The sequence below is a fragment of the Puntigrus tetrazona genome, chromosome 20 (genome assembly GCF_018831695.1).
Source record: "Puntigrus tetrazona isolate hp1 chromosome 20, ASM1883169v1, whole genome shotgun sequence".
NCBI lineage: Eukaryota > Metazoa > Chordata > Actinopteri > Cypriniformes > Cyprinidae > Puntigrus > Puntigrus tetrazona.
The window spans coordinates 23,210,780-23,234,286 of NC_056718.1; the positions used below are offsets into that span (position 1 = coordinate 23,210,780).

The window sequence follows — 23,507 nt, forward strand, 5'->3', positions numbered from 1 at the left end:
ACAATTTTAGTCCAAAACTTTTATTTTTCTTTATTTGCTGCACCACCCAACCTTATATATTATATTAAATAATAAATTGGAGCCTCATTTTATAAAAAATAATCACAGAAAAATTACAACCGTGAACGAACAACATACCAAAATAAATAAATGTCAAAAAAAATAAATGTAACGAAGTCAATAAATGTAAGTAGTGTTTTAACCCAGTAGTCCAAAATATACATTTTGCTCCATTTTAGGTTTTAAAGTTAATATTACTGGGTGCAAAGAGAATTTATACGTAAGAAATGTGTTTGTGTAACAGAATAGGTTGTGGATAGTTCATCAGCAAAACTGACATCTGTAAACGGACAGGACGCTCTATTGCTGATATGCCAGTTCCTTGCCGGTGTCGAATTTTGTTTTCTAACCAAGATAGTGATCTCAGCCATTGTTCCAAATAAAGCAAGAGGAGTCTTATTCTCACAAGCGTGAATCTGCCTCAGCTATTTAAGCCTCGGACGCTCAAAATGCTGCTTCAGCACACGGATGTGTAAAGCTTTTTTTTTTTCCAAAATGGTGATATTTGGCCTTTTTCTGTGTGTCTTGCTCTACAGTCAACCTGGCCGCTGCAGCCACATCTGTCCAAAAACCTGCATCTGTGAGCAGGCAACCTCAGTGCAGTGTTTCAGGGCTCAGGCTGTTCCTCCAGTCGTCTCAAACGACGTGAAGAAAATACACCTGGGATACAATCACCTCAAAGAGCTGAAGGTAATGCGCTTGTTTTTTTATGCTATGTTATTAATAAAAAAATTGTCAATTTTTCTGTTAAAATGTTACATTATAGATGTACTGGTAGTCGATTCATAATTCTAGAATGTTTTTCTCTTTTTTAAAACCTTTGTACTGTAATCTTTATATATATTTATTTTTTAATTTGTTTACATTACATTGGTAGGTTTTAATCATTTTGTCTTCTGAAATATCTTATTTATTATTTTATAGTTGTATCTATTGCTTTTCAACAGGTTTATTTATTCACTTTATTTATTTTAATATTTTGTTTTATTTCGAAATATCACATTATAGGGGTAAAATTAATCGGAAACGTTTTTTTTTTCATTTTAATTATTTTCGGATTAATTATTATTGGATTTTAAACACATTCGTTCATTTAACGGAGTAATTGACTGATTTTAAAGTAAATTAAAGTTTAAATTATTATTATTCGCGTATCCTCGGTCCCCGTTACACTGGTTGATTTTAATCAGCTTGTGTTATTTATAGGTCAGAGATTTTTCCGGTCTGCCAGGCCTTGAAGAAGTCGTTCTGTCGTCCGGCGGGATCGAGCAGATCGACGCCGACGTGTTCCGATCTCACGTGTCGCTGAGAACTCTGGACCTTCAGAAAAACAAGCTGAGACAGCTTCCCCGCGGCCTGCCCTCTGGCCTGGAGATCCTCCGTTTGGGCCACAACAGGATACACAGCCTGCAAGAGTCGGCCCTGGAGGGCCTCAAGAAGCTGCGGGTCCTGAACCTCCGGAATAACCAGATCAGCACCCTACGATCAAACCCGCTAGCATCGCTCGAGAAGCTCGAGTGTCTTAATCTGGATGGGAATGAAATCGAATCAATACACAGCGCCCTCGATTTGCCCTTTCTCAATTCGCTCAGCGCGGCGAGCAACAGGATCTCGTCCGTATCACCAACGTTCTTCTCGTCGCTGCAGCTTCTAAAAACGCTAGATTTGTCTTCAAACCGCCTCACCAAAGTCCCCCGCGATCTCCCCCGCTCTCTGGTTCAGCTGAACCTGGACAGGAATCGGATCCGATCGCTGAGGAGTCGTGACATGTCCCGGCTGCACAACCTCATTAGCCTTTCTGTCAGCTCCAACAGGCTGGTGTCGGTGGACGGGGGTCTTCGCCTGCCGAATCTCTCTGTGTGCGAGTTGGCAGGAAACCGGCTACGAACGCTGCCTGCCAGATTGACCTCTAAACTGCAAAAGCTGGACTGCAGGCAGAACGACATCCGGGAAGTCACTTTCCAACAGCTAGCGGGGATGAAGCTTCTGAAACATCTCTTTTTGGAAAACAACTCCATCCAGCACTTCGAAGCGAACGCCCTGAGAAACTGCATTCAGCTGACCAGCCTAGCGCTAGAACAGAATCTGCTTTCTGCTGTTCCTCATGGGTACGTGGATTTTTTTTTCTTTTCGCTTAATGTATCGTCATTCGTTTGATTTCCTCTGACACGGACTAAAATACAAACTGTGCTTTTAGTATCATTAAAATAATAGCTTTTATTAAAATTCGGATATTAATTAACATTAATATAATTTCGTAGTTTTTACTTAGTAACATTTTATTTTATTTGAGTTTATTTATGAGCGCATGCATTTATTTACGCATTAATTTAAACATTTATTTACACATTTAGTTAGTTCATGCATTTGTTTACAAATTAATTTCTGCATTTATTTATGAGTTTACGCTTTATTTATGCTTTATTTATTTATGCATTCATTTACACATTTTTGTAGTTTTTAAATAGTATTTTTTTTTTATTTATGACTTTATTCATTTGTTTAATTATGCATTTACTTATGCATTAATTTACACATGCATTTTTGTATTCATGCATTTGTTTCCCTAAATTATTTATGCATGCATACATTTACTGTGTTCATGCATTTTGGCTTGTGATTAATATGATTGTGATGTGATTTAATATGATGTGATTAAATGCCTCAAGCGTCTCTTGCGAACCGTTTCTATTAATCAGTTATTTTAATATCCTTTTTACACCAGGCTTCCTGAGACACTAGTCCGTTTGGATCTGAAGGGGAACAACATTGACACAATACATGAACGTGAGCTGAAGCCTCTCAGACGACTGCAGGTGTTAAATCTGCGCAACAACAAACTCTCCGGCCTGCCTGCATTGAACCTACCAAAACTAAAAGTTCTGTATTTGGATGGAAACCCGTGGCAGTGCAGCTGTGAACTCATCAAGGTCAAAAAGGCCCTTTTAGCAAAGGATGTGGAAATCAGGCCTGATTTCTGTAGCGAGCCCGTCCGTGAATCTCTTGACGAATGGCGAGCTTATGTACTGGCACGAGATATCTGTGAGAAGCAGACCAGGGATTTGTTACTGGACGGCCAGACCGAACGCATGGACAATGAGGAATATGATGATTATGATTTGTAAATGTGAGACGTCGCCTTCCTGCATGCTTTGTTACTGTTTGCATCCCATGTAGAAAAAACCCCCAATAAATTTAATCTGTTGTAGTGCTTTGTCTAACATTGTATTTGACAAACATGGCTTATTAAATTCCAGAAAGAAATCAGAAACAGACTCATAAAAAGTCAGTTGAAATTAATATACATAAAAACTTAATTTAATACGTTATTATAGTTTAAAAATAAAAAAGCAATCATTAAAAAAAAAAAAAAATATATATATATATATATATATGTATATATATATATGTATATATAAATATATATATATGTATATATATGTATATATATATATGTATATATATATATATATATATGTATATATATATATATATATATATATATATATATATATATATATATATATATATATATATATATATATATATATATATATATATATATATATATATATATATATATATATATATATATATATATATATATATATATATATATATATGTATATATATATGTATATATATATATGTATATATATATATGTATATATATATATATATATATATATATATATATATATATATATATATATATATATATATATAATTTATATATATATAATTTATTTATATATATATATATATATATATATATATATATATATATATATATATATATATATATATATATATATATATATATATATATTATCGTTTTATGAAGCCAGTAGTTGTAGGCCTAAATCGTTTTAATCCTATTATCGAACATTCAAAAATGTCCTTCAGTAAAATGTTTTACATCTTTGATATGAATATGCGTTTTAAATGTATATCTGAAGTAAACACAAAATATTTAACTTTTCTTATTCATAGATCACAGACATTAGAGTAAACAGCGTTTTCACACAGATTCATTGACCGGTACAGCAGCCAATCGCGTCGCACCATCCCGCGTCAGGCTGAATTCTGATTTTAGTTCGTTCTGAGATCAGCCGTCAAATATCCTTCTGCCGCTTCAGCACCCGCCAGGGAACGTCACAACCGATCCCAGACCAGCGGTTAGGATGACGCGCAGGCGTTCTGCCAACTGTCCAATCAGAAAGCTCCATGTCACGCAGCAGCGGGTTCAGAGTGGAAAGGTTGGAAAGATGAAGAAATGGCAGCCTGCGCGCTGCGGTGTTGGCAATGACCAAAACGGCGCTTTTCTCGATACACCGTCGCTCACACCTACGCGGATTACTTTAATATGAGGAGTACGCTTCAAAATCCCATAGATACATTCAACTAGGAGCGCGTTTCTGACACTTTGAAGCATGGCTTTGCTGTATGAGATGGTGTGGCGGTTTTTGCACGCGCTGCTTTACGTCCAGCGCGCGCTGCTCGCCTGGTTCCGAGTCCACGTCTGGAGGTGGAAACGGGCCGTGATGGGCTTGTTGCTGCCCCTGGCCCTCGGCTTTCACAATGCGAAAAAGACCGGAGCCACAGGCAAACGGAGCGGCCGCCGGGTCCGCTGGGGAGCCGATGGCAGGACGTTAGAGAAGCTGCCTCTTCACGTGGGGTTATTGATCGCCGAGGAGGAGATCCACTTCACGGACGTCGCCAATCTAGTGGTCTGGTGCATGGCGGTGGGGATCTCGTATGTCAGTGTGTACGATAATCAAGGTAAGACTCCTTGGGAATCGTATGCGTTGAATAAAAGGAAGTGAACGGCAGTCACATGCATCCAGTCATCTGCTGTATGAGCACTATTATATTTAGATACGATTGCCTTCATGCCAGCCCTAAACTTTTTAGCTTGCATATTGTCCGATATTACCACAAACATACTATATATGTGCGTATGCATGTATTATATTGGGTCATTCTTAATACTTTCAAACCATTGATCACATCCAAAACCAGCATTTTTGTTTACATAACATATGTATGTGTGCTGTGTATATTTATTATTTATATATAAATGCACGCACATCAGCAAAACAAGCTACGTTTATATATATTAAATATATTTATATGTAATAAGAAATTTTCTAAATAATAAAAAAACGCATTATTATGCACACAAACGTTTATTTTGGGTGTGATTTAATGGCGATTAATCGTTTGGCGGCACTGTGATGCATACAAAAGTGTATGTAAAAGTGATTTTAAGCAATAAAGTTTGTTGTAAATAACTTATAATGGCAAAATATGGGGGAAATTATGTTGTTTTGCCATGCAGCATAACAGAAATATTAATAAAACATGCTTTAAAAAAAAAAAAAAAAAAAAAAAAAAGGGCAATATATAAGGTGTATAGATAAATTTAAGACATGCACGAAAGCGTCTTATTCCTAGATTTCAAGAATGAAATCACTATATGTACGAATGTTTCTAAACCCTTCGAAGGTTTTGAAATGCATATTGCTTTAATTCTCGACTTTATAATACATTCGTTTCAAAACGGTGCCTTTCACTTCGGTATATTTCTCAATGGAAGTAGGGCAGCGTCTGATATCACGCGTGGCTCGTAACCTTTGACAAATATTTTATAACCGGCAAATATGTGATAAGGGTGAGCGGAGATCTGAATCGCAGAGTGAATACGAGTCTTGATTCGTTCACGCCACTATGGGCCAAGTACTTTTAGGAAGAAACCAAGCAGTCTGCGGTTTTCAACTCTCTCTTTTTTCCCCCCACCGTGTTAATTTTGCTTTATTTTGTTGCGTTGTATTATTTAACGGTGATTATTCCCAGCGTGTCCCTCCAGTTGAAAGCCACCGATCTAAACCCCAATGCCAGGTTCAGCCTCGAACGTTAGCCTAAATCCGTCTTCTGAAAGCGTGAGTTGGCTGATAACCTTTTTTTAGATTGCCGTCACCGATATATCACGAAGCACGATTTCTTTCTGGAGCCGTAGTGTCTAACGGGGCGTGGGGCGTCTTGCGTTACAGGTGTGTTCAGGAGGAACAACTCCAGACTCATGGAGGAGATCGTGAGACAGCAGCAGGAGCTTTTGGGAACGGACGGCTCCAAATACTCCGTGGAGCCCGCGAAGAACGGTGCAGATAAACAAGAGCATCAAGGTGAGGCCCGAAAGCTGAGAGAACTGACTGCTGCTCGCTGTTTGAGACGCACACCTGTACAAACAGGTTGGATCAGAAGATTGAGTCTAGGATGAATGGGCATTTTTCATCATGAGATGGATCGCGATGCATAGTCGTTTGCACCTTTTATCTCTTTTATGGCGTGGGTTTGGAAAAGATTCGTTGTCGCTTTTGTCTGTGAATCAGAAAACTGGTTTTATTTTCCCAGAGTTGCCTTGGGCATGTCATGTGTTAAGGACTATGGAACTTAATACCGAATGACGCAGTGATTCATGGGAAAAACCCTCTTTGCTTATTGTTTTACTTTTAGGCTGTATATATTATATGTAGTATATGTGGCTCTTTTGGCTATAACATTGCTTTTTGTCGTTCTGTGTGCTGCCAGAGTCTATGATGAGCTTATTAACGCACAAGTTATGTTTCTATTTTAAATCCAAACGGTTAATAAGCGATATGTGTTTGTTTCTCTGCCGCTCATACATATTTGGGGGAAAAAAATAAAGGCATTTCTTTTGCTTATCCAGTAGGACTAGTAGTTAACATTTTGCCCTACCAAAAAAAACAAACAAACACACAAAATTTATATATATATATATATATTTATTTATTTATTTATTTATTTAAAAATCATGGTGTTTATTCAACAAGGATGCATTTATTTAATCAAATATAAATATTTTAAGTCTGTAAAATCACTTAATTTACGTATTTATGTTGGAAATTTCTGTTCACTGCAAATTCTTAAAAAATCAGTTTGTACCATTTTGATAATATTAGGAAATGTTGAAATGATGAATAATGAAACTGTTAATAGAATAATGATTCTTAAAATGCAGCTTTCAGCATCAAGCCATTAAAGGAATAAATGGTATATTCAAATAGAAAATCACAAATTAAACTTTTAATGAAATGAATGAAGCCTTTGTGAGTATAAGAGATGTCAACAACCCATATATATATATATATATATATATATATATACATATATATATATATATATATATATATATATATATATATATATATATATATATATATATATATATATATATATATATATATACACACACACTCACACATGTGTATGTGACAGACACATGCACCACTACTAATTTTGTCCCTCAAATTTCCATCATTACAGTAACTTTAAGCCTGTTCAAAAGATTCGACTCATGATTGCTGTTTTAGTCTGGCTGTGTATTGAGTCACTTGTTCTGAGTTACTCATTTTCTAAATGGATGGCCTGATTCTTTTAGTCTGTTTAAATATGGTTTACACTCGATATAAAGTTATTATTTTCTGCCTCCTGTAGTGTTATCTTGCCAGTCAGTGGTGAAGGTCTTATCTCCAGACGATGGGCGGCTCAGCATCGTCCAGGCAGCTCAGCAGCTCTGCAGGGCCATCGAGCAGAAGGAAAAGACATCCAAAGACATTAACGTCACTGTGCTGGACTCATTACTCAGAGGTGAGCTTACCAACACTTAAATACCAGCTTTCATTCCTGTAATTTGGCTGAGAAATCCATATGGAGACTTAAAAGTCTTAAGGGCTTGTGTTAGTCTTTTAAAAGATCCGATCAATTCTTTACCTTTGTGTAGCGACGAACGCTGATTGAAATAATTCGTGGGATATTGCTTCGCTTCGTTGTATTTTATTGTTGATGAACAAGAGCAGAATAAAAAGAAACGCCTTTAACATCGCAGCTTATAAAAAAAACTCAAAACACGTTAAAAATACCAAACAATATAATATATATTGTACTCTGACATTTCTTTATAAACCTTTGATGTTGTAAAGAAATGGAAATTTTGTGGCAGTCGCTGACTTCTATAAATATTGGGTTATAATATGAAATATTAATCGTGCAAATGCATTTTTATGCTTAATTGTGTTGCATCTATGTTAATAAAGTGTTTCTTCTTATTAAGAATGGTTACGACAACGTTGCATATAATAAAATCCACTTGCAAAAATAGTATATCTGTAACATGATAATAGCGAGCACAATAGGAGCTGTAGAATTCAGGCCATCAGAGTGATGAAGAATATTTATGGCACAGCCCCTGATTGCAACGATACGAGCCTCATCACTCAATGAGCTCACTCATCCTTGAGGATGTTTTGTGTTGAGAGACCGACATTTTTTGCCCTTTCTACGGCCTCCAGGATCTCCTCGGTTAACAGAAGAGCCTATAGCGTTCTCTGTATTCATCTTCAGACCTTTTCCGCTGATGCCGGTTTTGTTTTGTTTTGTTTTTTTACCCCCCTGCGCAGAGTCAAAGAACACCCCAGACCCAGACCTGGTGCTGAAGTTCGGCCCCGTGGAAAGCACGCTTGGATTTCTTCCCTGGCACATCAGACTAACAGAGATTATGTGAGTGTGTTTATGCGCCGATGTAACTGAGCGAGCACAAACGGTACAGTTTGCAGGCTAGTTTTTGATCCTTTTCTTTGGGTTTTTCTTCTTTGCATCGCGAAGTGTTAATGTTCTCCCACAAATTAAGTTCAAGTCGATTTGAATTCATTAAAAATCGCACGCGCTGCATATAAAGAACGTGTTCGCGGTGTCTTGCGATACCTTAAATCCCGGTGCAATGTTCGCATGCTTGTTTTTTTTTTTTTTTCCCGAGTGCATGCATTGGCGTTTTGCCTGAAGAGTTTAGGTAAATCCTTTCGCGCGATTATCAGCGCAGATTAGCAAGTAAACCTGTCCGCGCTGGCACACTTATCTCTGGAAGCTTCCCAAGCGCGCGCGACGACGCGTTCAGCTCCGTGAGGTCACAGCGCACACGCTGAATTTCACCGCATTGCATCACGCCACCATCTTCAGCATCCTGCACGGTCTGACGCTCTCCATCTTATCCGTCTTAACCTCCGGTATCTTGTCTTAATTAACACGCATGGAGTTTTTGCCACACCAGATTGCGGGTGATAAATGCTCTCCGACTCATGTTTGGTCAAGTTTAAAGAAATGTAATGCATTCGTATGCAGAGTGCACAAGTGAAAAGTAACATTACATGAGAGTATATTAATATAAATGTAATCTGCAAAGTAAAAGCTTTTAAATATGGGCTTTTTTATCTCGTCGACTTGTATTAATAAATATAATAATGGAAGAATGTTTTTTTTTCCTTTTCAGTGTTAATTGCTAAATATATTGAACTAATAGAGAATTAAATTTTTTTTAAATGCTGAATGTTTTTTTTTTCTTCTGAGCTTCCACTAGATGGCAGTGTGACCCTGCACTGATTCACTGCATCATTAGCAAACCTGATCTTCTGTTTAGTTTCCCTCCCATATATTCGTTCAGTCTTCTAAGCGTGTTCGTCCCGTGACCGATAACACATCTGTAGACCGTTAATCAGGGCTGTTTTAAAGTAATTAAAATGACTTCTTGATTTTTTTTATTTTTTTTAAGTTTAAGTGATTGCACAAAATTGATTTACAATTATGCACCTACATTTCAGGTATGTAATTAGCTACATTTTAATTATATATCGGCCCAGCTACCCTGAGGAAACGGAGATAATCCAACCACGTCTAATCATGTTCGTTCCACCTAAAAATGAAATGTGCACGTTTGGAAACGACTGAAAATGGGGAGTAATTTTTTGTGAAAATGTACTTGCAAGGGCACAGTGATTTAGCAAATAAAAAAATCTGAGTAAACTTCTATTTCAACTGAATGCCGTTCTTGTCAAGTCACCTTTATTTATAAAGTGCTTTTAACAATGCAGATTGTTTCAAAGCGGTTTTACGGTATTAAATAGTGCGTCAATAATGCAAAAAGGCCGATAGCAAACACTCAGTTTTCAGTTAAAGGCATTAGTGAGTTCAGTGACGTCGTCATCCAGCTTGGTTTAAATAGCATCTGCGATCAAGGTGACAATATCATTGTAAATATAATATGAAATGCTTCCTGAGCAGCAAATCTGCATATAAGAATGATTTTTAAAGGATCACGTGACACTGAAGACTGGAGCAATGATGAGAAAATTCAGCTTTGCATCACGGGAATAAATTACATTATAAAATTTATTAAAAAAGAAAAGTGATTGTATTATCATTACAGCATTTTAATACTTTTTACAGTATTAGTATTACTCTTTCATTGTATATTTGGTCAATTAAATGCAGCCTTGATGAGTTTTAGAAATCAAGATTGGATTTTGAACTAAGATTTAACATTCTTACATTAGTTAAAAATGCAACTGAAACTTTTTATAAAAAATCACCAATAGTTTCAGTTGTTGTTTTTTTTAATTATTATTTATTTATTTATTTTATACTTATTTTTAGTTTATTTTGCAATGTTATTACGCAGCGCCTGAAATGCTGGTGACTATCTTCAGGTGCTGTGCATCATTGTGCCCGCTGCAGCAAATTTCCACTGGTCTTGGTACAAAGATCAAGTTTTAAATAGGAAAAATATTGAAAGTCTTTGGCAAATTTATTATTTTTTTTTTTTGTGTGTGCTATAAAAGTTTTTTTTTTTTTTTTTTGGTAATTATTATTTTTTAAAGTGCTATAAAAGTGAGATTTTTTTTTTATTATTATTATTATATATTTATTTTTATTATTATTTTAGATCGCTCAATGGATTCAAAACTGTAATGCTTAACTGTTGAGTTAAGAGATGGAGTTGTAGCCTATTTAAAATAATTAAAAAAAAGTGGCGTATTGCTTTAAGAAAAAAAAGGCATTATTAAAATTAATTTACAAACAAACCCCACTTACCACTGTGTTTCTGAAGTATTTATTCTCTCTCCTCTCCACCTGTAGCTCCATGCCGTCCCACGTAGACGTCTCTTACGACGACCTGTTCGGTGCTCTGCAGCGCTACGCGACGTGCGAGCAGCGGTTGGGCAAGTGAGGATCCGTCCGCAGGGAGCAGAACAGAAGGAACTGAACGAGCGAGAGGGGATGGAGGGGGTCCGACCCTCTCCTCATGTTTACAGTACAAGCCCTGGAGCCGCTCTTCTCGGCCCGGATCATCTCTGCTCTTCTCCGCCAAGGCCTGTCGGGCGACTCTCTCTCTCTCTCTCTCTCTCTCTCTGTGTGTGTGTGTGATTTACACTTGTGCATCTGTGTATGTGTCATGAGCATCAAGTCGCAGAAAAAAGGACACGAGCGCCACCCTGCAAGCAAGCCGGCCGCTCGAGGAGCTTGGTTAATTAAATATACCACCTTTTTTTTTTTTTGGGCCACTTTGGAATAGTTCGTAAAGATGCACTGAACTCCGCAGAAGCTACACGCACTCATCCGTCTGGCGCAAAGAACGAGAGCCACCGGACAGCGGACGCGCTTCTGGTTAGCGAAAACCGGCGGGATTTTTCTGTTTCGATGAATCATCTGCATGCCGAATCTGTCTTACTGCAACGTCACGTTCCCATTAAGGCTATACAAGCGTGCTGTAAATGGTTGTGTGTGTGTGTGTGTGTGTGTGTGTGTGTGTTTATTCGTAATCGTGTCATTTGAATGTGCCACGAATGACATGAATTAGCATCAAACCCTGAAGTTTGTAATTCTAAGTGCGTTAATTGATTGCTCTACATCGTTCCCCCACGAAAGCTCTCGCTGTTCGTAACGGCTCGCGGCGCTAATTACGTTTTTATTCGATTTTTATTTGTCTTTAGTAAATATTGCTTCGTTCAGAAGTCTGTTGTTTTTTTTTTTCTCCGTCGATATCTCTGTGGATCAGAAATGTTTCGCATTAATATTTCGCAGGAATCCGTGATTGTTTTTTTGTTTATATCGCGCCACGGGCTTTTCTGCGCGACGCAAGAAGTCTTAAAGGTGTAATCGACGGGAAGGGTGGGTTTGCTAGTGTCCAGCGTGAATGTATAATAAATGTTACTGAATCCTTTAACTGTAGTTGTGTCGAGAGCATTGTGTCGTCGAAATGAAAAGAGGAATGATTTTCTGTTGCAGCTTCCTTCTTTCGACGTGCATTTTTTTTTACTTTTAACTTCTGTGTATTTCATCTGACAGTTCTTCATCTGGCTGGCACTTTTACCCAAAGTGCTTTGCGTTCAGGCTGTATGTTTTATCAGCGCGTTCCCTGGGAATTGAACTCGGGACATTGGCATTTCTAGTGACACGCTTTAGCAGTCGTGAAAAATTCTACAGTATTTTAGCTTTTCTTCTATAAGGGTCATATACTGACGCACAAAAGTTCGGGGTCGTAAGGTTTTTTCTCTTATGCTCACTAGGGCTACATTTATTTTGATTAAAAACGCGGTAAAGCTGTAAACGTTGTGAATTATTAGTACAGTTTAAAGTCATTTATTTCTGTTTCATTACTCCAGTGTTCAGTGTCACGCGATCCTTCAGAAACTATTTTAATTTGCTGCTCAAGAAATATTTCTTATCACTGTTTTTCTGTTTCATTTCATTGTTTTTTTGCTACATATTCTTTAATAAATATATAGATTTTTTTTTAATAAAGTTTTAAAATAGAAATGTTATAACATTGTGGATGTATTTACTGTCAGTTTTAACTACTTTAAAATAAAAAAAAAAACCTTGACCCCAAACTTTTAAACGGGTAGAGTTACAATATTACAGCAGTAATTAAAAAAAAAAAAATCAATAATATAGTTGATTTGCAATTTTATTACATTTGCTACATTGAATGCACTCTTAAAGCTATTAAAACACTGTACATTTGTTATGATTAAATTCACTTTAAACGTTTAAAATGTTTTTATTTTTATATGTAGTGTTCTATTTTATTTAGACAAAATATTAATTTTAACGTGACCTTTTATTGACTATAAAGTTGCAATGCTAACATTAACCAAGATATTTTCAAAATCGAGAATGAACTTTCCTCATAGATTGATGCTCCTGCTTTTATAAACCTTTGCAAGGAATCGTTTTTTTTTTTAAATATAATACACACATTGTTTTAAACATAAATAAGTTAGATGATCTCAAGAATGCACAAAAATGCATCCAACCACAAATGTCTCTAAAACCCGTCTAAAGCCGTGCGATGTCTTGTTCACACAACCCAGACTGAGATTAAACTTATCCAGAATAGAACATCCTGCCCTGACGTCTGCGGTCCCCATTCACTTCTATTATACGTAAAAGAGCAGCCTGGACTTCGTTCAATAAATAACTCCTCGTCGGTCTGAGGGGGTTTCGAAGGCGTGAGCTGTACGTTAATAAGTGCTGGAACGTCAAAGCTGAAGGATGGGCTTGTCATAAATTCTTCCTGTTTTTATTAAACACCTCCGTGTCCAGAAATGCAGCTTCCGAAGTAGTTCACACATTTAGGTCAGTGAGGACAGGAGGTGTTATGAACATCTGGGCCACCGATTACATCCCGAGACTTATTCATTGCTTCTGTCGGGTGCCATTTACTTCTCCTTAAAGACTGAAAACGAGGCTTTCGAGAAGAAAAAACACGCCGGAACTGATTTTTACCCTTCGTTTGTTGGTTCGGGATCCGTTCCTCGGATCTGCGGCTGACGATGTTCGGGGTTAATAAAATCTGCTTCTCGCGTTCCCACGTTCTCGCAGGAGAAGTTTCATTACGGATTGTTGCTGGGATTGAAGATACGTCAGGTTGCATTTTTAAGAGCATATCCGCCTCAAGAGAACAGAATAATGCTGGAAATTAACATAAATTTGGCCCCAAGGCTTTAGATTTTTCGATGCAGTTTGAAATGTACAAACTAATTCGGTCTTACATGTCCCTCGTCATCTTTAATGCATTACATCTTTCATTTGGAAAAGCTTTTCCATATTTATTGTTATTTTTCACATCAATTAGATCAATTTTTTTTTTCTTCACAGATTCATTGCAATGCGTTTCTTGCAACTGCAAGCAAGAAGGGTTTATTGCCCTAAGCATCTCCGCACAGAATCGAGTTTCTCTCCATTTTTTTTTTCTCTAAAGAGTAAACGTGAGCTTTGTTTTAACAATTTCATGTTCACGGCCGAGCATGAAAAATACATGATGACTTTGAACTAGTAAGAGTGTCAAGATGTTCAGCGGCATCAGAAGAACAAGTTGTCATGACCTTGTGAACACTGGGGGAAAGACATCTGGTGTACAAGTCATCCTGATAGATGCTGGTGAGTGAATCAGAGGTTCAGTATTGCACTATGTCTTATTAATAAATCCATGCACTATTGTGTTATATTATGATGAAAATTCCTTTTGGCTGGTTATTTGTCATACTCTATCAAATGTACTGTATTTTGATCAAATGTATTAGTGCTGTCGTGTGTGTGTGTGTGTTTATATGTGTGTATATATATATATATATATATATATATATATATATATATATATATATATATGTATGTGTGTGTGTGTGTGTGTGTGTGTAAATAATACACGTTACACATACAATATAAGAAACTAATATATATATATACAACTGTTTAAACACCTAAAAATTGTTATATGTGTGTGTGTATACATAATAAATATACACCATTATACATATATAGTGTATTATATAAATGATTAATCAATGATTAATCATTTGAAAGTATATATATATATATATATATATATATATATATATACAGAACGTGGACAAAATTGTTGGTACCCTTTGGTCAATGAAAGAAAAAGTCACAATGGTCACAGAAATAACTGTTATCTGACAAAAGTAATAATAAATAAAAATTCTATAAATGTTAACCAATGAAAGTCAGACATTGTTTTTCAACCATGCTTCAACAGAATTATTTAAAAAAATATACTCAATGAAACAGGCATGGACAAAAATGATGGTACCCCTAGAAAACACTGAAAATAATGTGACCAAAGGGACATGTTAATTCAAGGTGTGTCCACTAATTAGCATCACAGGTGTCTACAACCTTGTAACCAGCCATTGGGCCTATATATATGGCTTCAGGTAATCACTGTGTTGTTTGGTGATATGGTGTGTACCACACTCGACATGGACCAGAGGAAGCAAAGGAAAGAGTTGTCTCAAGAGATCAGAAAGAAAATTATAGACAAGCATGTTAAAGGTAAAGGCTATAAGACCATCTCCAAGCAACTAGATGTTCCTGTGACTACAGTTGCACATATTATTCAGAAGTTTAAGATCCATGGGACTGTAGCCAACCTCCCTGGACGTGGCCGCAGGAGGAAAATTGATGACAAATCTAAGAGACGGATAATCGGAATGGTAACAAAAGAGCCTAGAAAGACTTCTAAAGAGATTCAAGGTGAACTTCATGCTCAAGGAACATCAGTGTCAGATCGCACCATCCGCTGTTGTTTGAGCCAAAGTGGACTACATGGGAGACGACCAAGGAGGACACCATTGTTGAAAACGAATCATAAAAAGCAAGACTGGAATATGCCAAACTACATGTTGACAAGCCACAAAGCTTCTGGGAGAATGTCCTGTGGACAGATGAGACAAAAATCGAAGTTTTTGCCAAGGCACATCAGCTGTATGTTCACAGACGAAAAAATGAAGCATATCAAGAAAAGAACACTGTCCCTACTGTGAAACATGGAGGAGGCTCTGTTATGTTCTGGGGCTGCTTTGCTGCGTCTCTGGCACAGGGTGTCTTGAATCTGTGCAGGGTACAATGAAATCTCAAGACTATCAAGGAATTCTAGAGAGAAATGTACTAGCCAGTGTCAGAAAGCTTGGTCTCAGTCGCAGGTCATGGGTCTTGCAACAGGACAATGACCCAAAACACACCGCTAAAAACACCCAAGAATGGCTAAGAGGAAAAAATTGGACTATTGTAAAGTGGCCTTCTATGAGCCCTGACCTCAATCCTATTGAGCATCTTTGGAAGGAGCTGAAACATGCAGTCTGGAAAAGGCACCCTTCAAACCGGACACAACTGGAGCAGTTTGCTCATGAGGAGTGGGCCAAAATACCTGCTGAGAGGTGCAGAAGTCTCATTGACAGTTACAGGAAGCGTTTGATTGCAGTGATTGCCTCAAAAGGTTGCGCAACAAAATATTAAGTTAGGGTACCATCATTTTTGTCCAGGTCTGTTTCATGAGTTTATTTTTTTAAATAATTCTGTTGAAGCATGGTTGAAAAACAATGTCTGACTTTCATTGGTTAACATTTATAGAATTTTTATTTATTATTACTTTTGTCAGATAACAGTTATTTCTGTGACCATTGTGACTTTTTCTTTCATTGACCAAAGGGTACCAACAATTTTGTTCACGTCTGTATATATATATATATATATATATATATATATATATATATATATATACACACATATATATATATACATCTATATATATATATATATATATATATATATACACACACAGGCTATACATATAATTTTTTTATATATTTATATCTATATCTATATATATCTCCATACACACTGACAATTCCATATTAAAGGAATAGTTCACATATAAATGGACCTTTTTTGGCACTCATCTTCTTGGCCATTGCATTATTATGGATTATGAATTATGTTATTTTATTTAAAAGGTTAAAACGTTTCAAAACCTTTGGGGTCAGAAAGGTCAAAATCTTAATCTAATTCATAAATAATTCAACCAATGTTACCGATTAAACATATTTTATCGTTTAATTGGTAGCATTTGACACATTGAAAGTTTTCAGCATTTTATACATTTTATTCTTCTGGTGCCTCGGTTTTACTAAACCTGAAAAAATCAAAAACGCAAAACAAACCAACGACGTTTGGTTGAGCGCGACGCGAGCGATGGTGGACTAAGAACTTATCTGTGTCCGTCTCAATGACCTTTAGTGTTTGTTATATGGAGCTTTTGTTCAAAAAAAATCCTTTTGGTCGTTTCGTTGTGCGTGTTTCCAATACAGCGCGAGTCCTCACGGACCTTCAGTCAGTCAGAGAAAGGCATCGACCGCAGCTCTAGGTGATCCACCCCCGTGGCTAATAAGATAAATATTGTATCAGCGCGCTAACACCTTGAATGGAAACAAATCAATTGATCGCTGGAGCACACTGAACTGAGGTGCTTAGGAAGAATAATTCAGACCTGCCTACTAAAATAACATCTCGTAGTGGATTAGCCAAAGTCTAAATTATCATTAGGTTGGTTCAAGAAACGCACGACGGTCGGGATGCATTAGCAGACGCATAAATCCACTCAAGGACCTGCTTTATGAGCTCTGCGGTTGCCTCGTTTTTATTGATTTGAATTTGTGCCTATTTATAGTACAGACATTGTCGGGGCGTTCTCTTGTAATAGCGTGTTTGTCTCCTGCCGCTCTACAAAGCAGTCATGCTGCAGTCACGGGCCCTCGGCGGAGGAAAAAGATAAAGGCTTCTTTATGTATCGGCATTCGTGAAATTTGAAATGGATTTTGACCCCGATGGAAATCGATTGTGAGATATCGACTGCGTTGGGAGTAGCATGCTAACTGCTAGCGTTATGTGAGCGGCGCACGTTTCTGTTCGGATAAAGAACTCCTACCAAAACGGGCCAAGCGTGCTGCCAGGAATAATGTATCCCACGATGCAATGCAATTAAATTGGCCCTCGCGTTTCCTTTGCGAAGAACGACGCATGAATTGGCAGCTGGGATATTTAAAATCGTAAAATTGTGCAAACGGATAAACAAACCTATCGTTTTTAAAGTAATGTCGTGAAATATGTTCGATTTCGTTTGGCAGCGTGGAAAAGGAAGGTCAAATCAAACGCACTGCATTGTGGTCCGCTGTATCGCACAAAGCGTGCTTGCTGTATAACAGAACTATGGAGTAATATTAGGTGGCAATTCTGTTACATTAATACCGGCGGCTTTTTCACTGCAGCGCGGCGTTTAAATTAAAGATACAAACCATGCTAGACTCTGCTTACACACGCTTTCATTTACTTTTTACTATATCTGAAAAGAAATCCCACAGGGTGTATGCTCAGCGCTGATATAGTTTTAAGATAAAGATGGATGGATGGATGGATAGATGGATAGATAGATGGATAGATGGATAGATAGATAAATAGACAAAATGATATAGATGATAGAATGAGATAGATAGATAGATAGATAGAATGAGATCGATATAGATAGACAAAATGATATAGATGATAGATAGATAGATATAATGAGATAGATGATAGATAGAATAAGATCGATATAGATAGATAAAATGATATAGATAGATGATAGAATGAGATAGATAGAAAGACAAAATGAGACAGATAGATAGAATGAGATTGATAGATAAAATGATAGAGAGATAGATAGATAGATAGATAGATAGATAGATAGAATGAGATTGATAGATAAAATGATAGATAGATAGATAGATAGATAGATAGATAGAATGAGATTGATAGATAAAATGATAGATAGATAGATAGATAGATAGATAGATAGATAGATAGATAGATAGATAGATAAATAGATAGAATGAGATAGATAGATAGATAGATAGATAGATAGATAGATAGATAGACAAAATGATATAGATGATAGATAGATAGATAGATAGATAGATAAATAGACAAAATGATATAGATGATAGATATAATGAGATAGATGATAGAATGAGATTGATAGATAAAATGATAGATAGATAGATAGATAGATAGATAGAATGAGATTGATAGATAAAATGATAGATAGATAGATAGATAGATAGATAGATAGATAGATAGATAGATAGATAGATAAATAGATAGAATGAGATAGATAGATAGATAGATAGATAGATAGATAGATAGACAAAATGATATAGATGATAGATAGATAGATAGATAGATAGATAAATAGACAAAATGATATAGATGATAGATATAATGAGATAGATGATAGAATGAGATTGATAGATAGATAGATAGATAGATAGATAGATAGATAGATAGATAGATAGATAGATAGATAGAATGTGATAGATGATAGAATGAGAAAGACAGACAGATAGATAGATAGATAGATAGATAGACAGAGAGACAGATAGATAGATAGATAGATAGATAGATAGATAGATAGATAGATAGATAGATATAGATAGATAGATAGAAGGAGATCGATATAGATGGATAAAATGATATAGATAGATAGATAATTAGATAGAGATAGATAGAATTAGATAGATAGATAGATAGATAGAATGAGATAGATAGACGGATGGATAGATCATCTGACAGCTCTCTATGGAGACAGGTAAAACAGCTCACTAGGGTTTGGAGTTTCAGATTCTTGATCAAGGCCAGAAGAACACGTGGGATCAAACATCACGATTCCTTCCTCGTCAACATTCCTCCGTTCCCACCGGGTTACGACTGCACCTGCTGTCTGTAGAGTCCCTCTGAACGAGTCGGTGACCTCTCTGTGTGCTTCAGCCACAAAGAATACACTCTGTGCCGCGCTTTCGCACACATGCAATATGAGAGCCAATCCCGTTCAGCATGCCCGGCCGCCGGTTTCCATGACAACTAAGGGGTGATGGGTGGTCAAAGCCTGTATGAAAACACTACTTTCTCAACCTAAACACCAGCCGATATCGAACGGACTAATCTGCTTTTGCTTGAAGTGGACGTGCTGATTTGAATTCAAAGCGTTTCGTATCAAAGCAATTGAAGACGGGGAGCTCGCAAACGTGACTCACTTGTTGTACGGTTCTAAGATCATCCATTAAACACGAAGATGCGAGTAAATGCGATCCATGTATTGATTTCAGACCGAAGCATCCATAACTGTTGGGCTTTTGGCACACTAACAAGCGTCTTGACTTAGATGTTCAGCCCCCTTAGGAGTGAGTAACTGATCGTGGATTGAAGTACCTGCAGTGTTTCCTTATGGTAGGATTACATCCTCTGAAGACAAAGCTGCAGAATTGAGTTGCCTTTTGCTCTGTTTTTGTTCTGCTGCTCCCTTTTTTATCTCTAGAATGACATGCACTTATTTATTCGCTTGCAAAGGATTCCAGTATATGCTTAAAGAAAATGCTGACATAAATAAAAAATTAAATTTCACCCAGACTTACTAAATGAAATCATTCAAGATGAGTCATTTCTGATTTATTAATAAGCAAAAGGGAAATTTGTAGAAGACTGAAAGGCAATTTATTTCTCTTTGCTTTTCGTTTTTGGTATTGTATAATTAATAGCTACATTGTATGCATCTATACTTATTATTGTTATTATTTACATATTTTTATTCTTTATTAATATTATTATTTTAATAAACGTGCAGTCATATACATTAGTATATTCTGTGAATTAGAGCGTAAGAAATGCTCTAAATAAAATTAAAATAATTAAATAAAAAATAATAGTAAACATTTAAATTAAAAATTAATTTAAAATAAATTATTAACTGCATTTTTATTTTATCTATATATAAATTGACAAATATGAAATTAACATCCAAAATAATATTTTGTATTTAAAACAAATAGCAATCAATGAGTCAAAAGTTTTTTATGATATATTAGATGAAAGATTTCTGGGAAAAAGATTTTGTGTTATTTCTGTGCTATATTTGTAGCCTAAGTTGCATACAATATATTGTTCTTACATTTACTAAATGTGATAACATTACATAATATTACAGAACTTATATTTATTTAATAAATCAGACCACATTTATTCATTATTTAATTTGCTTTTACAATATATGCACATTTAGTAAATGTGATTACATATATAACAGCATTTTTACTTATATTTATTAAATAGGCTTACATTTATAATTACAGCACAAATGTTTACACAATGAATCAGCTTATTTATTTGTTTGTTTGTTAATTAAATTGCATTCACGGTGTATTTATATTTATATTTATATCTATTACGGCATTTTTATTATATTTACTAGATATGATTCTATTGTGATTCTATGATACAATTTTTTTTATTGTGTATAGTTGTGTATAACGTTTCTGTGCAATATTTGTAGCCTAAGTTGCATAATTACATTTATATGATATATATATATATATATATATATATATATATATATATATATATATATATAATATATATATATATAATGTATATATATAATATACATTTATCACATTTACTAAATATTGCATTACGTAATATTTCAGAAATTATTTATATTTAATAAATCAGATTATGTGTATTTATTATTTAATTTATATTTACAATGCATGCACATTTAATAAATGTGACTATTATTTATTAGAAATGTTTGCATTTATTATCAATCACAGTGCTTATTTTTATAAAATGAATCAGCTTGTTTGTTAATTATATTTACGGTATATTTATATTCATATTACGGCATTTACTAGATATGACGCGTTTTTTTATTACAGCAAGTATTATTCCTTTCATCAAACGTGCTTACGTTTCTTTATCACAGCTTTTATTTATTTTATTTTAATGAGCATCATTTTTAGCTCGTTCTCATTGGCTAACGCGCGCCGTCGGAAACAGCGGCCTCTAGCGGCCGAACTGTCAATTTCACTCAAAAGCGCACCTCCTCCCAATCATCGCGGCAGTCCTGCTCCGGCGTTCAGAAAATGCGCACTGAAACACCAGGAAACATCTGCTCAGAAAGCAAACGGGGGAACAGGTGCGACGTCGCGCATGCATCTCTAACATCCGACGACTTCTAGGAGCCTCCAGCATCCCTCCACCCCTCCCGCATTTACCGGAGATACACACACACACACACCTGTTTATCCTCACCTGCGATATGGAGAGCCGGAGCTCCTCGGAATAACCAAAGCCTCGGGAATGATCGCTGCTTACTGATCGACCGCTTTAGTTCTCCGCTTTAGAGATGATGCCCGAGCACCAGAACCATGTTGTCACCACGATCGAGACCATTCCGTCGGAGACGGTCACCGCATCCCCGTCGCTGTTTCAGAGGATGAAGAAAGTGCTTAACAGGTAAGAGAAACTACTGGATTGGCTCAGCAGAAATCGATTCAACTTTGTCACGCTCCGGGCATTTAAAACTGCACGCGCACCCGAAGCAACGCGCGCGCTAGAGTTACCGGGACGTGATATTTACCGCGCATGTTTTCATCCTGTTTTTGTAATGGTGAGCCACGGGCGGGTCGATCCCGTCGTTATTTGGTGAGATTCGTTTGGAAAGGTATTTAGGAAATACCAATGTCAGTCACCGTCGCTGCTCGGATCGACGTCCTTCGGATCGGGATCCACTTCATCACCGTGACGGAAAGGTCTCGCGGAGAAACGCGCACTTGGGTCTCTTTTGTCTCGGGACGCGCGCGCGCATCGGTCACGAGTGCGCGAGGAATTGTCTCCCGAGAGCCTGCCGGAGTCGCGGAAAACCTGTTGTGTGCGATTCTGAAAATCGAGTATTGCTTGGGTTTGGGTGCGAGCCGGTTTCAGAAATGCACTTTTGCACCAAATACCTAGCTTTGTTACCTTTACGAATGCATGCATTTTTAGTGTTTTCTGAACAAATTGCATCAAGCCATATCAGAGCAAAATGTGCATGAAAACATTTCGACTGCTGGTGAGAAATGCCAGTGCTGTATTTATGTATTTTTTCGCTCAGGCCCTTGCTGTTTTTCACTTTAAATGCACCAGAAGCGTTCTTCTGACTTGTTGGAGTTGTTTTGCCTGGTGCTCTGCACATCCGGATGCTCCGTCTTCAGCTGCTCCAGTTGTGTGTGTGGTTATGCAGAGAGGATGACAGCTGGTAGTCCTAGGTCAGACGAGTCGGGCTGCCCCGCTCTTTCCCTCTCTTTGCCATCTGCTGGTCCTTTTTATCCCCGCCACTTGCCTTTATCTCCTGGAACAATGTCTCAGGAGGTGGAATCAGTGCAGGGGCGGATCGGCTTGCGTTCTGGGTGCTTCGGTGGCCATTGTGAACCTGCCAAAAGTAAAATCTGCTCTCAGGGTGAAAGTGAGGCCTGTTCGTGCCCGAGGAATCTCTTAACCGGCTCGACGCCAGCGCGTAGAAACGAACATATCGAATCATATATATATATATAGCATATCATATTTTGGTTTTGAGCCCTTTTGGAGGGATCTTCGACCGCTTGGATAGTTTGCGTTAAACGATTCTGCACTGAACTTACTTTATCATCCAATCGATATGAGTTCGAGGCACTTTTGACTGTCCTTCACTCAATAACTTAAGATGTTTTTTTAATTGTGAATAAAGAATCGGACAGCGTCACGAGCTCGGTCCGATCACTTCTGCTCGACGTTCTCAGCGTCTAATTGCTTGTTTGGAAGGAGAAGGTCATATTTATTTATGGGACTTCATGCCGTATTGTGTTTGTGGTTGCTTAAAGCAATGCAGTATATAAAGCTTAATCGGA

At 36.8% G+C, this 23,507-nt stretch overlaps 3 protein-coding genes across 4 annotated transcripts in view; all 3 read left to right on the forward strand.

Annotated features, from left to right (window-relative positions):
• Positions 1-10: 10 nt before the first annotated feature.
• On the forward strand, positions 11-3,268 carry LOC122324745 (nephrocan-like). The gene is made up of 3 exons (XM_043219390.1): positions 11-750; positions 1,267-2,168; positions 2,786-3,268. The coding sequence occupies exons 1-3, from the start codon at positions 529-531 to the stop codon at positions 3,183-3,185; spliced, it is 1,524 nt and encodes a 507-aa protein (XP_043075325.1). The 5' UTR covers positions 11-528; the 3' UTR covers positions 3,186-3,268.
• A 1,028-nt stretch (positions 3,269-4,296) lies between these two features.
• Positions 4,297-12,136, forward strand: nus1 (NUS1 dehydrodolichyl diphosphate synthase subunit). 2 transcript variants are annotated; one of them, XM_043220396.1, is made up of 5 exons: positions 4,299-4,842; positions 6,114-6,245; positions 7,579-7,731; positions 8,541-8,640; positions 11,050-12,136. In XM_043220396.1, the coding sequence occupies exons 1-5, from the start codon at positions 4,494-4,496 to the stop codon at positions 11,138-11,140; spliced, it is 825 nt and encodes a 274-aa protein (XP_043076331.1). In that variant the 5' UTR covers positions 4,299-4,493; the 3' UTR covers positions 11,141-12,136. The 2 variants fall into 2 exon arrangements, with proteins under 2 accessions (XP_043076332.1, XP_043076331.1); XM_043220397.1 differs by lacking the exon at positions 6,114-6,245 and having other exon boundaries at positions 4,297-4,842.
• Positions 12,137-21,604: 9,468 nt separating this feature from the next.
• slc35f1 (solute carrier family 35 member F1) overlaps positions 21,605-23,507 on the forward strand; it is a 79,083-nt gene continuing 77,180 nt past the window's right edge. The window contains exon 1 of the mRNA XM_043220395.1: positions 21,605-22,098. Within this exon, the coding sequence (XP_043076330.1) occupies positions 21,989-22,098 (110 nt within the window). The 5' untranslated portion in view covers positions 21,605-21,988. The remainder of the gene's footprint in view (positions 22,099-23,507) is intronic.